The sequence below is a fragment of the Eucalyptus grandis genome, chromosome 5, assembly GCF_016545825.1.
Source record: "Eucalyptus grandis isolate ANBG69807.140 chromosome 5, ASM1654582v1, whole genome shotgun sequence".
Taxonomy (NCBI): domain Eukaryota; kingdom Viridiplantae; phylum Streptophyta; class Magnoliopsida; order Myrtales; family Myrtaceae; genus Eucalyptus; species Eucalyptus grandis.
In genome coordinates, this window is record NC_052616.1 from 43,438,610 (window position 1) to 43,451,715 (window position 13,106).

General features: G+C 38.2%; 2 protein-coding genes across 6 annotated transcripts; both read right to left on the bottom strand.

Annotated features, from left to right (window-relative positions):
- Nucleotides 1-258: 258 nt before the first annotated feature.
- LOC108959294 (insulin-degrading enzyme-like 1, peroxisomal) lies at nucleotides 259-2,448 on the bottom strand. 5 transcript variants are annotated; one of them, XR_005551140.1, is made up of 6 exons: nucleotides 2,286-2,448; nucleotides 1,988-2,193; nucleotides 1,441-1,565; nucleotides 1,342-1,367; nucleotides 960-1,269; nucleotides 259-652 (listed from the first exon to the last, which is right to left on the bottom strand). XR_005551140.1 is itself a non-coding variant. In XM_039312539.1 (6 exons), the coding sequence occupies exons 3-6, from the start codon at nucleotides 1,502-1,504 to the stop codon at nucleotides 386-388; spliced, it is 444 nt and encodes a 147-aa protein (XP_039168473.1). In that variant the 5' UTR covers nucleotides 1,505-1,565; nucleotides 1,988-2,193; nucleotides 2,324-2,448; the 3' UTR covers nucleotides 259-385. The 5 variants fall into 5 exon arrangements, 3 of the variants coding, with proteins under 3 accessions (XP_039168473.1, XP_039168472.1, XP_018728356.2); XM_039312539.1 differs by having other exon boundaries at nucleotides 1,183-1,269; nucleotides 2,324-2,448; XM_039312538.1 differs by having other exon boundaries at nucleotides 1,183-1,269.
- A 2,664-nt stretch (nucleotides 2,449-5,112) lies between these two features.
- LOC104442492 lies at nucleotides 5,113-5,610 on the bottom strand. Its single transcript, XM_010055918.2, has one exon. The coding sequence runs from the start codon at nucleotides 5,608-5,610 to the stop codon at nucleotides 5,113-5,115; it is 498 nt and encodes a 165-aa protein (XP_010054220.2).
- Between the last annotated feature and the right edge of the window lie 7,496 nt (nucleotides 5,611-13,106).

The window sequence follows — 13,106 nt, forward strand, 5'->3', positions numbered from 1 at the left end:
CAATTGCATGTTAAAAAATTGAACATTAAGTCGCGAATTGGTATGGGCTTGGGAGACCCCGAGTTAAGTCTAGGCTTAACAATCCATTAGCCAAATTTTAGGTGGTCCACACCGAAAAATTGGTCGCGACAGATCCGTTTATGCATTACACCCTAACTCCAGCACGAGCAGTTTTGCTCACTCAGTTAGGAACATTGAGCTGGAGCAAACACCTATTCTTGTGTTCCGTTGTCTAGTAAAATCCCAAGTAATCCCTTTAGTCATTTACACACACCAAACACTAAAACGCTATAAGGTACAAATGCCACAGGGCAAGTGTGGCATGGTAGTATAAATTTTGGAGAAATGTTTCAGGAGTACATTATCCAAGATCCTCAATTCTAGCTTATTTAGAATTGTTGTGAACTTCCATATGTTCATACCCTCTTCTATGTGAACCGTAAAGAGGTTGCGATGCCCTGAAGCTAAAAATGTCATCTATTCGTACTGTGTTTGGTCCAACTGCTTCATTGTTATCCACTTCAAAATTTGATGAATGCTTGCTCCCATAAACTCGTACACTAAGCACCTTCCTCTTGGGCGCTCCAATTCGTATGTGCTTGTTGAAGAAAGCTATCAATTCTTGTTTTGCCAGCTTCCTTAATGCTGCGACCTGGTCCAATGCAAATGAAGTGAATTTTCGTGAGTTGCTTTGCATGTCCGGCTTTATGAAGATAAATTAGGTAGTTTTAGCTGAGAGGAGGGAAAGGGCATATTGCCAATTTTATACAGGTAACTTTAGTTCCATAAAAAGAGATCAAGCAGAAGATGAATGTAGGCGAAACCAATAGTAGATGAAAAATAGTGTCGATTTGCTCAATCACTACTGAGAAGACTAGGATTTGATGTCTGCAAGAGAGAGAGAGAGAGAGAGAGAGAGAGAGAGAGAGAGAGAGAGAGAGAGGGGCAATATCTTGTACCTTAGTTTCTATTAGATCAAATAGGAAAGTTCTATCAGTTATCTCTTCCCAGTGATGCTCATATTCTTCCCACAAATTCTTGTCCTTCTCCATCTTCAATTCAATTAGTGTGTTTAAATGGCTTTGTCAAAGGCAGAAATTCCACAGGTTCGATGTAATGGTTTAAAGATTATTTGACAAGCTGACATGATTTTCATGATGGAACACGGGAGAAACAACTCACCTTGAAATCAACCTCACTCATCTTAAGGAGTTTACTTTCGCAAGACTCAAGAAAGCTCAAGACCCGTGTGTCGATGTACCTTGGACCCTGTTAAGATTAACAAAGTGAAGGAGTTAATGGTGATGAGGCAGTCAAAACACAGAGAACCTTGTGGTATACCTTCACAGCAGACACCGAGGTCATATCTGCACGAAACCCTTAGAATAATTAGCAGAACACACATCTGGGGAGAAGAAAGGAGAAATTAAATGGTTTTACCAATGTGTGAGCAAACAGACATAACCAAGTTGCTCAACTGTTCTGAGCTGGTGGAAGGCTTCATGCCTTGCAATAAATGCCAAAAGCTGAAGTTGTATGTTCAAAGTAATGTCATCTTGATGGATCTGCAATTATCCATGGGGATTGTAATCAAATACATACAGAAAAAGACTAAGTAGACCTACCAAAATGAGTTACTCCATGACTTTTAATGCTTGTAATCTGATGAACTTTTTGTCTTTGCTAATGTACAAACATATACTTTCTGAAAGTGAATAAGTGTGTCAGAAATCAACCATCCCAAGGGGGTAAACCATGCGCAATGTGTCACCAGATAGATTTTTGGCTGAAATTACAAGCAAAACACAGCCTCACATAACCAGAGAAACATACTAGCAGATCAAAGGTGGCCTAGGCCAATTAAGTTCATTGGAGTTGGGAGTCATCTTGAACGTCTATTCAGGCAAAAGACAGGCCAGAAGATTTCATGACAAAGTTATGCGGACAGAAATTTGTTCTTTTCATTAATATTGTTGAGTAAAAATACCTGAATATAGTGAAGCAATGCACAATTCTCATCATTTGGGTTTAGGCCTTCAGTTGAGTAGACGTAATTTACACCCTCGTCAAGTGTGACGAGTCTGCTTGTCATGAGCTGGATTGGAGCACAAGCTTGCATATAGGATGAGAACCATTAAAGAAAACATCTTCGACATGATCAACAATTGACTGCTTCATCACGCTCTATATTCCCTAGTGAGTGATGACAAAATAAAAGTAGATCAAGATTCAAATATGAGAGAGTTAACTTAAAAAAGAAAGGGATAACTTCTAAAATCACTAACACTCTAAGAATGCTCTCGAGAGCATTGTAGGTGCAAACCGAGAAAGGTCTTCAGGCTGAAGAGTCTCAAGTATTTCTAGATCTTCCTCCCAAGGCCATGAATGGTAATTTAATATTAAAGAGCGATAATATGAGGCATGATATCTTGGCTCATCAAACTTGAAATTCTGACAACTTTTTGTCAACTTCTCCTGGAAGACAATAAAAGACGAGTCTTAATAGTAATTGGTGCAGCCAGCACATAGCTCAGGAAACTTGACGTATAAGATTACTTTATGACGTATTTTATGTCAAAGCATAACAGAACCAATCTGGAAGCTACTGCTCTAGTGGCAGTTCTTTTTAAGAGGTATTGCTTGAATTAGCAAAGTGTGTTTGGACCCTTGGCAATTTCACTATTTAGTCATGTACAAAGAGATTTCCTGATTAGATATCGAATATGACCAGATAAAAACATTACTCTGCAAAATGATTGGCATTTCTGCCTAATGTCGTGGAAGCTTCTTGAGAAAAGTTGACCAGAGTTCATAATTAATTGGTCTTCTCCAAGCTATTTGATCTCGAAGAGAACATGGATTGTCAAGTTTATGGCACTTTGTGCATGAGTTATTCAAATGGTCTCTGAACAAATTTAGAACAACTTAATTAACCTCCATGATCTCATATGCAGAAGGGTGCAAAATTGAGTTTTGATTGGGGAAATTTCATCAGATTAAAGCAATAGCTCATTTATGAATTACCTACTTATAGAAAAGGAAACACGATTTAAGTCCAGCCGCTGTTCAGTTTATCTTTTTAAGTAATGCTTCTTACCATATACCTGTCCAAAGAGCACAAAAATTCTCCATAAGCACGAAAGTGCAAAAGCCATTTCAAGAACCACTTAAGCACCTTTTCATCATATTCAGTTCAAAGCAAATTTTGGGGACATATAGCACATTTCTTTAGAATGACATTTACTTTGGACTTACCTGTCAAATTTCCTGGACCATTCCAGCCACTGTGACATGCTAGATGCTTGGCTAGTTTCATCCAAAAGAAAAAACAAGAGAACGAGTAAATTGTTAGTGTTTTTTTGGGTCACAGTGGACTGTGTACTGCATGCCTTCTGGTTTTTTGTCTCTTGAGTTTCAGATTATTCGGAAAGTCAGAGATACCGATTGTTTGCATGCTAGTTTGCAGGAAAAGAATTGTAAACTAAGAGATTTATTCATGTGATAGCAACATTGGAGCCTTATCCTACTATGTGCAGTTGGTTCTTTATTATTTCATTTGGTATTCTATTCTATTTGATAGGATTGCAGAGATCTATGTTTTGTTCTTCTGTTCTGTCAAATTAATTAACAACAGCTTAATTGTTTATGTTTTTCTCATTTTTAAAGAATCGATGGAGCTCAATTGTTAGTCTAACAGTAGTTTCTGTGGTGGGAAATGGGTTATGTTAGATTAATTGCCTTCATGGTTGCTTTTATGAATTGATTGTCAGAACTCATACTCCATGAGTTGGACTTTAGTCCAAACTATGATCCAATTCCTATCCACGACTTTGTTGCTATGAAAGGAAAGGAAATTCGAGGAAGAGGATGAAGCGCTTACTAAATCAATAATATTCCATGTTAGTATTAAACCGCCCTTCTTTATTTGATTTCACTTCTCTGAAATGAGCAATTTTTCATTCTTTTATTTATACTTATTAATTCGCTGGAACTTGCTTGCAGACATCCAAAGATTTTGTCTGTAGGATCGAAGATGAAGATTCAGAGGATGAGGAAAATCTGACTCAACCTTCTGCTAGTGACGAATCATTGAACACTCTCAAGGTCACTAATGCTCTAATTGTCAGCATATTTGCTTCCCTGTCGGCTACCTTTAAGCGTGTGGATCTGTTGAGAACAGTCTTAAACGCGTTATGAATAAGTTCTGGCTTAACTGCTCATTTGCTTGACAAAACAAGGTGCTCATGTATCATTTAATAAAATGTATACGGTACTTTAATCTACGTATAATCCAGGAGTATATCTAAAATTTGTGTTCGTTTGAAGATACTCTATTGCACATGCTGTTTTGGTGATCATCAACCCCTGATTCAGTATGGATTAAGTCTACAATTGTCTTGCTTTACTTGCATTAGATGCATTTGCATTGACATGTGATCTGTATAGCATGCTTTTCTTTGCAAACACCACTTTAAATTGCAAAGGTATCGACCAATGAAATTCGGATTAAAATTTAAAATCCAAGTTGATTGGCTTGAGCTCATTAAGAATGAGCCTTGCATCGCAAAGTTTACGAATGGTCCATATAATCAATTATTGTGATGAACTTAAGTTATATAAACTTGATTTTGGTCATATGTTTTGTCCTTCGAAGGGTCCATATAATCAATTATTGTGATGAACTCAAGTTATATAAACTTGATTTTGGTCATATGTTTTGTCCTTCGAAGGGTCCATATAATCAATTATTGTGATGAACTCGAGTTATATAAACTTGATTTTAGTCATATGTTTTGTCCTTCGAAGTAATGAAATGCTGGATCAACCTCAGTCACCAAATAGGGAATGGGGTTATGATTCGATGGACATATTGATCGCATTTGAGTAGGTGGAGAATCAGACCCGTGCTAATCCCCAGACAATCTTAATTGAGAAGCTTTCATTCAAGGCTTTTTGTATGGTGCTAGACCTAATTTAAGTGGGGATAAAAAGACAGAGAAAACCAAAGTCCAGAAGAAAGGGAAAGGGGTTATCTTAGCAACGTTGCTTTTTGCTTTGGAGCGATGAATGATTTTGTGATATTCTTCACATAATGGCGTCGTTTGGCAAGAATCACGATTGTCTGGATGCCGACGGCAGAAGCAGAAGCGGTGGCTGGAGCGGACGAGGAGGTGGTGGTGGGGCTGCCGCCCCTGCCGACCTCTGCTTTCGGAACTTCAAGAGAAAAACCAGCCCGGAACCGAACAACAGAGTGGCGCCAGTGATTCTGCACACGATGCTCGCCACCAAGAGCACCCCTCTCACGTGTTCTCTCCTCCCTCTTCCTCCCTCGCCGCCGCCATATCCTGCTCCTCGCCACCATGGGTCGTCGCTCGAATTCGTCCCGTTCAGGAGCGGCAACACGGACGGATTTGAAGAAGAAGGCGATAACGGAGACCCCCCAAAGAAGGACGCCATCTCCTGGGGCAGCTTCTCTCCGGCTGGCGGCGGATCCTGGAATTGCAGCCCGTGATCGGAGGGTCGCAATTCTCTCGATTCCGATTGAGTAACATCTGTGGAGAAGAGGACGCAGAGAGCTAGATGGGCGTATATTCCTCGGGAGGACGCCATCTCTCTGTCTCTCTATCTCTCGAAAATTACAGATGGAGTCTTGGAATTTAGTCTGTTTGTCTGCACTGTGAACATTTGATTTTCAGACCCCCCAAAACAAAAGCATTTGATTTAACTACAAAAAAAAGGAGATTTAATGTTAAATCATCTATAAGTAATCTAATGTTAAATTTAGTAATAAGTTTAGGCACGCTCCCCAAAAGAAATATTTATGGATTTTCCGTTGCTTGTACTTCTCTTTTACTATTGTGATCTTAGCGGAGGAAAAAGCTTTTTTTTTCTTTTTTTTCCTGTGTGTGGCCACGAAGGTAATTCCTACCGTCTTGACTGTCCATTGTAATGAATAAACCCCTTTGATGACGCTAGAAACGTAACTTGGAGGATTCGAACTCGAAACACATGGTTGGGGTCGAAGTAGCACTACTTATTGTGCTGCGTCACGTGTGGCTTGGAGTAAAAAGTTTTAAGTAATAGGGGAGAGCTTTTGGCCGAAAGACAACGACGAGAATGTATTGCGGGATTTTATAAAAATTTACTTGCTAAGTAACGTGCAAAGTTTTAATTGGTTTATGAAGCAAACGTGAATTGATCTTCTTTAATACCCATTAGGTCCGACAAAAAAAAATACATAGTAGTAAATTATCCTGTCATTAAGATTATGTTTGCTTCATGAAAAACATTTTCCAAGAAAATATTTTCATTACTTTTTATATTTAATTCCTTTAGAAAAATGAGGTAATAAAAATATTTTCCTACTCGATGGAAAACCTATACTTATATTCAAGAAAATGATTTCATCTTTGAAAAATCATAAAACCTTTTTCAAAATATGATTAGCTATCGGTATTTGGACCTAAAAACTCTACACTTAGACATGAGAACCCCAAAATTGGTTCCCAAGTCCCCAATGTTCAAGACTAGGTCTTTGGCCTTGGAGCCTGAGTCCATTCAAAGCCGGGTCCGGCCCTTGACACTTTAGCTTGAGTCCATCAAGGTCAAACCCAAAGCCCTAATGCTCATGCTCGATACCTCAACACTCGAACTTGAGTCCATAAATGCAATGCTCAAGTCCTTGATGCTCAATCTCTAGACCCTAGCACCTAGGCTCGGGTCCACAAAGGCCATGTAGCGTGTCCTTAGAGCTCGGGGCCTTAGTTAATGAAATGTTCATTCAAAAAGTCAAATTTACATTTTTAAAATTTTATTTTATTTATTTATTTTTGTTGACACCTCATTTAAAATTAGAAAATAGAAATAGAAGATAATATTTGATTAGAGGGAAATTTTTTAAAAAATAATTTTGAATTCAAAAACTCAACCGTAGGATTTTAGAGCCACTTTGTTGTTGAGAGGTTGAGCGAAAATCTCCACCCGGTAAAACGAATTCGAGTTTTCACTTTATAAATAGGGGTGTGAGACTTGAAAAGGGGGAGCTTCTCTTCATTGTTCGTCCAAGAAAAATAGCAAATTGAAGAAAAAAAGAGAAGAAGTTGATGTGAGCAGGAAAAGAGAAAAAGTACAGAGGCAGAAAGTGAATGGGGGAGGTTTCGGCAGAAAGTGAGAGAGACAAGTGAGAGAGAAAAATAAGAAAAAGAAGAAAAAGGAAGGGACAGAAGGAGCCGTCCGTGGAGTCGTCGAGAGAAGGAGAGAAACACAAAAGGAAGGAAAGGAGGAAAGTAAAAAGAAAGCAAAAAGGAAAAGGGTGATTGGACATTTACTGTTCATCACCTTCTTCCCTCTGCTACACGCCTCCACCTTACTCCTGCCGGCTTCGATTTTGCTCCGCCCAGCTGCAACGGCCGTTTCCGCTTCTTTTTCACGACCGCGACGCTCGTCCGCGAACAGCGAAGCCACCCTGCTCCATTGCGCCTCTGTCACTGCCGTTTTCGTCTGCCGTTCGCCGGTCTCTCTGCGGCGCGCATCCCCCGCCGCACATCATTTCCGCCCTTGCTCCGATGGCCCAAGCGCCCTTTTGCCGTTGGTTGCTGCTACCGACGACCCGTGACGCCACCTGAGGTCGATTTGCTGCATGCTCGAGCGACCGACGCTACCGTGCCCAACCACCCGAGGCCCACGACCTGCAATTCGCGCCCAGCGAACCTTCACCCGACGCCGAGTCTCCGCTGCAACCCTGAGCAGCCGACGCCTTTCCGCTGCTGTGAGTTCGAGCCGCACGCTGCTGTTACTCTCCCGACGCCTGCACCAGTAGCCCGCGCGTCATCAGCCTCGCCGATCTGCTCCACTAGCCCGACCAAGCCGTCGCTGTGCCAATCCGAGTCTCGCCCGAGCGACTCCCCTGCTCCGCCGATTCTTGAGCCCGAGCGTCTCACCGTCTGCCGCGTCTCCGAGTGGCTCTCTGCTCGCTCGTCCGAAGCTCCGATCGTGACCCTTTGTTTCACGACTCCCGCCACACACCCGTGGGATACCACCGCTGTAACGCCTCGAGCTCCTGCCGCCGCTGCTCCTGATCCGAGCCTGCTGCCGTGCCCACGACCCACCTACTGCCTCCCTTGTTTTTGTTGTAGGTCCGGTTGCTACCGAGCCTCGCTGGAGACCGCCTTACTCCAGCCACCACGACCCATCACTGAAGCACCGTTGCTGCTCCCATTTTCCAAGCCTTAGGTAGTATATTTTTATATTTTTACTTATTCCATGTTATGATAGCTTATCTTTTTTTTAAGTTTAATTATTTGAATTGTAGTATTGTATGTTAATATTTGTAGACCTTGTAGACATTAGGAGTTTTATCCCAAATTAAGGTAATTATTAATTTGACCCGTAAGACGTCGGGTCATTTTTTAATTATTTTAATTTTTAGGAATTTTGATAGCATTTTAATCATTAAATCATTATAGAGTTAAAATAATTGTTAATTTAATCTGTGAGACAACGGATTATTTTCGGTTATTTTAATTCTTATCTTCATTCTTTTAAAATAATTACTTGTTTGGAAAGATTAAAAAAATCAAAAAAATCAAAAAGTAAATATTGCATTAGAGCATTTAGGTTTAGTAAATTAGGACTGTATTTTTAGGGTTAGTAAAATTAGAATTGCATTTATAGGATTATAATTTTTAGATTATACTTTTAGATGGGTGATTTTTGTTAGGGCTAATTTTAAATAATGTTGGCATGTCTTGATTTTTTATATAGCTTTTAGGATAAAATATAGTTTAAGTTAAATTGATTCCTAAAATAAATTAGAATATCATTCACTTTAGTTAGTCTAATTAGTTTTAGATTAAGTCAATTTTCATTTAGTAAAACAAAAAGAGGAACAAAAAATGTTATGCATGCCATGTGAGTTATGGTTTAATTGTTTTTTTTTTAATAACAAGGAAAATGCTAAAAGATGATCATTGCACCGTTAAGTTACTTTCTTTTCAGTAGAAAACATTATGTCATTAAAAAAAAAAAAGATCATTTCCTTGGTTAGTTAATAGGTTAATTGATAATTAATCTCATATCATCATTATTTAGCATAGGTTGCATATATGCATTAAAAATGAATCATCATAAAAAAATCATAAAAGTATGCATGTAGAAATACCATGTCATTCATCCAATATCACATAACACATGCATATTTAGGATTATATAAATTAGATTGCATATATATAGTGACAAGTTTAAGTCATACCATATAAATTGATCTCGCATGTCATTAAAATAAATTCATGCATATTAAGTTAAATTAAGATTGCATATAATTAACATTTTTAAAAGAAAAAGAAAAATTAGGTGTCATGTCCTTTAGAAATCATGTTTAGGACATACATTTTTATTAGCATTTTTTTTATTTGAATGTTATTTTATTAATTGTGCACCCGCATGACCACCATTTGCATGTTAGTAGCTTAAATTTAAATTAATCAACATTGCCTGCAAAATATGTTTAAAATTAAAATAAAAAGGTACCGAAAGGGCGTTGACTAATCTAGCGTAACCATGTCCCCGGACCTACCGAATCTACTGTTCGCAATAGTAAAGTATTCTCCCATACTTTACTTGGGTTTCTAACCAGCCCTAATTGGTTAGTGGCGGCTCCAAATTGAATATAGTTGCATGTTTGAATATATTAATTTCTTAACATCAAGTCGCGATTGGTAGGACTTGGGAGGGTCCACCTGCCAAGTCTTCGGACTTAGTAATCCATTAGCCCTTTTGAATGATTCACATTCCTTCAAAAAAAAAAAAAAATTGGGAAGGTCACGACAATTTTCTTCATTTTTCTTTTTCCTTCTTCTTTGAATGGTCATTGGCCAAGGCGACCGTTAGAGACTGGCCACAAGTGAGAGACAAGCTTGTCCAAGGCTCGGGAGAGCTTAGCTCTCGCTAGCCTTGTGTGAACCCATCCCTCATCTATATCCGATCACAAGAATGAAAAAGAAAAAAAATAATTAAAAAAATTCCAGTATTTTGGTAAGTTTCCCCAAGAAAATCTACCAAATGGCATGTGGTAGAAGCAAGCAATCAAACAACAAAATAGACAAAATAAGAAAATAAATTGGACATCATATTTACATAATTTGGCCGTGGTGGATCCTACTTCTTTTGTGTATGTGACATTACTCATTAATTAAACGATGCCATATCTTTCAAGGTTTGATCCCAGAAACCATAACTTGCCTCCAAACAGGCTCATCTTAAGTCGATCTTACTTTTTTTTTTTCCCTTAGTCTTAAAACTTATCACAAAAATACAATTGAATTCTAAACTAATAATAAGTGCAATGAAATTCAAAACTTGTCAAATTGGTTCAATTATTTCTTTTCATTAACTTCATCCAATTTGTCATAATGGAAGATGCTAAAGTTTTTTTTTTTTTTAACTCTTACATGGTGCCGATGTGGCTAAAATAAGAAAGATAATGTTAAAATGACATCATTTTTTCCACATCTGATTTATTTAAAACTTAAATCTTAATAAAGTTGATTAAAAAAAACAAAAGGGGGCGAAGCAAGGGCAAGGATCCTCGGGACTGCCATCCTATTGTCACCGGAAAGTGTTGGTGGGGTTGGGCGAGGATTGTCGCCATCCACCCAAATCAAGTGGCCCTTGAGCAAACCGTGGCGGGGCGCCTTGCATCGGCCAATCGTGGCCGCGATCTAGCTGAGTGCCATTTGATCTTGGCGAGCGGATCTAAGTGGAGGGCCGTGGCCCTCGCTTACGCCAAGGCTTTGACGACCCTTGTTGGCCCTTTCCGACAATTACGGTATGGCGGTGGCGAGGGCCCTTGCCGTTCCCTTGCCCTTTTTTCTTCTTTTTGTATATTTTAAAATCCTTTATTTTGTAATTTCATTTAATTAAAATTTTGATTAAAAAGTTTGGGCCAAAACAATGTCGTTTTTTTTTTTTTTTTTTTTTGGTCATGTTTTGGTAAGGCCAATACCAAGTAGAAGAGAGAGAACATTTTTAAAATGCCACATAAGTGGGGAAAATAGCAAAAAGTCATAAATTCATTGTATTTGTATTAATTAAGTCCTATATATTTCAATTGAACTAAATTAGTCTTAAACCTTCTTGCATTTATGTCAACTGATCAATCTAGTCAATTTTGATCGAAAATGGCTGATATAGATACTAACCGTCCCAAGTAATTTGACTTGTATTGACATTCTTTTTCTACATTGTGACCGGTGAGGATTGTGACCATCGCTAGCCGATGGCAAGGCCCACTAAACTTGTTGAATTTGGCTAGGGCGGCGCTTGCCCGATCACGAGGACCTAAAGAGTTTCTTTTTTTGTGCTAGAATATGTGAATTTTATTGAGCTTATGGTATCTTCGTTCTTTCTGCTTTCCTTGAAGAATAACTTACTTTTGGCCAAAATTGGTGATGGGCATATAATGAAGACAAAGATGTTCCTGTCGAATGACTAGCTTAGTGTGATTCCCTAAGTTGCATGGATTAGCTGTTCATTAATTTTTGTGGGAATATATATTCAAATTGCACAGTTTCTTCCTAAATGGGCTGAAAAAAATAGGCCCATTGACTGGGCTCGCACGGCCCATCCTGACTCATTTGTCATCCCTCCATGTTGGTATTCCAAAAATATTTCTTTACCTATGTAATGAAAAAGTGCAACGAATATTTAGACATGCCAAAATATTTTTATATTTCGTATAACCAACCATGCTTGGAAAGTCATAACTTATATATAGGGCTACGTAGAAAAAAAATTGATCACATAAACCTGATAAGCTTATTTTACTTTTCGGTAGAATAATCATTTTGAAAACAAAGCTAAGTTACATGTATTCACAAGGAATCTTGATCAATAGAATGAATTTTAGTAAAAAACTTTAGCATATAATGTCGTTCCAATTCCAATTGAATAGGTCCTCTGTCATTTTGGAAACAAAGTATGATATCTTCAGCTCATGGGGCATATGCACTCACATCAATCAAATTTGTAGTTTGATGATTAATTTGGATCGATTATGTCAAATGTTATCCATTGCAGCTGAGGGATATATAATCAGATGTCATTCGGTTCAGCTTCATGGTCTTGAGTCAACTAAACATCTGGAAATGAACACTAAAACTACAAAACCAAGCCACATTTCTCCACACTTGGGCATCAACATGGACATAATTGACAAATTGACCCCACCTATGAAAATCACAGAGAGGAAAGAAAATTCATAAACGGAACCTACATCGAGATATGTTGAGGAGTAGAATGCAAGACAGCCGTTGAACTTAGAAACCAATATCACATAATGTAATCCTTAATTTGAGAAATCGTAACATATTTGCCAAGAAAAATGGATAAAGAAGCTTCCCTGGGGAGTCTTCTTCAGAAGTAAGGTCAGTAAAGTGTCTTAAGCAACAAGTGATTGGCCCAAAAGAAAGTCGTCTATATTTATAGATATGATATTGTTCACTCTATGGCAATTTTGATACGATTGAAATGTTTCGAGCTGGTAATCAACCCCAACAAGAGCCATTTGGTATCATTTTGTAGGACTGAGCCTTCGAAGAAGGTAATAAAACCTACGAAGTGCCATTTTTGTATCTCTGTGGGTGAAATTTGTGTGTGCTTGCACCTACACACGTCTCTAAGTAGGATGTATCACTTCCCCGACGAGTAATCCATCTTTCCCCAAAAATCACCCATTGAAGACTACAAAAGAAATAGGAAATACTTGTTACTAGCAATAAGAGGAAGCAAAGACTATACTAGAGGTGAACCATATTATAACAGAATCATCAAAAGCTCAGACATAGTCATTAGCTGAAGATAACACTGGACCAACACTACTTAAGGATATCACTAGGCTATTGAGCTCTCATTTTGAATTTAAAATTCATCATATTTTTCAAGAAGGGAATCGGTTTGTTGATATGCAAAGCATTTTGATACCACGTTCTACTTGCAATCTCCTAGAAAATTATTTTATGTTTTGCTTAATGATAAAATTGGGATTGTAGACTTTAGAGGTTAATTATTCCTAGTTTTTTACTTTATATTTATCAAAAAAAAAAAATGGA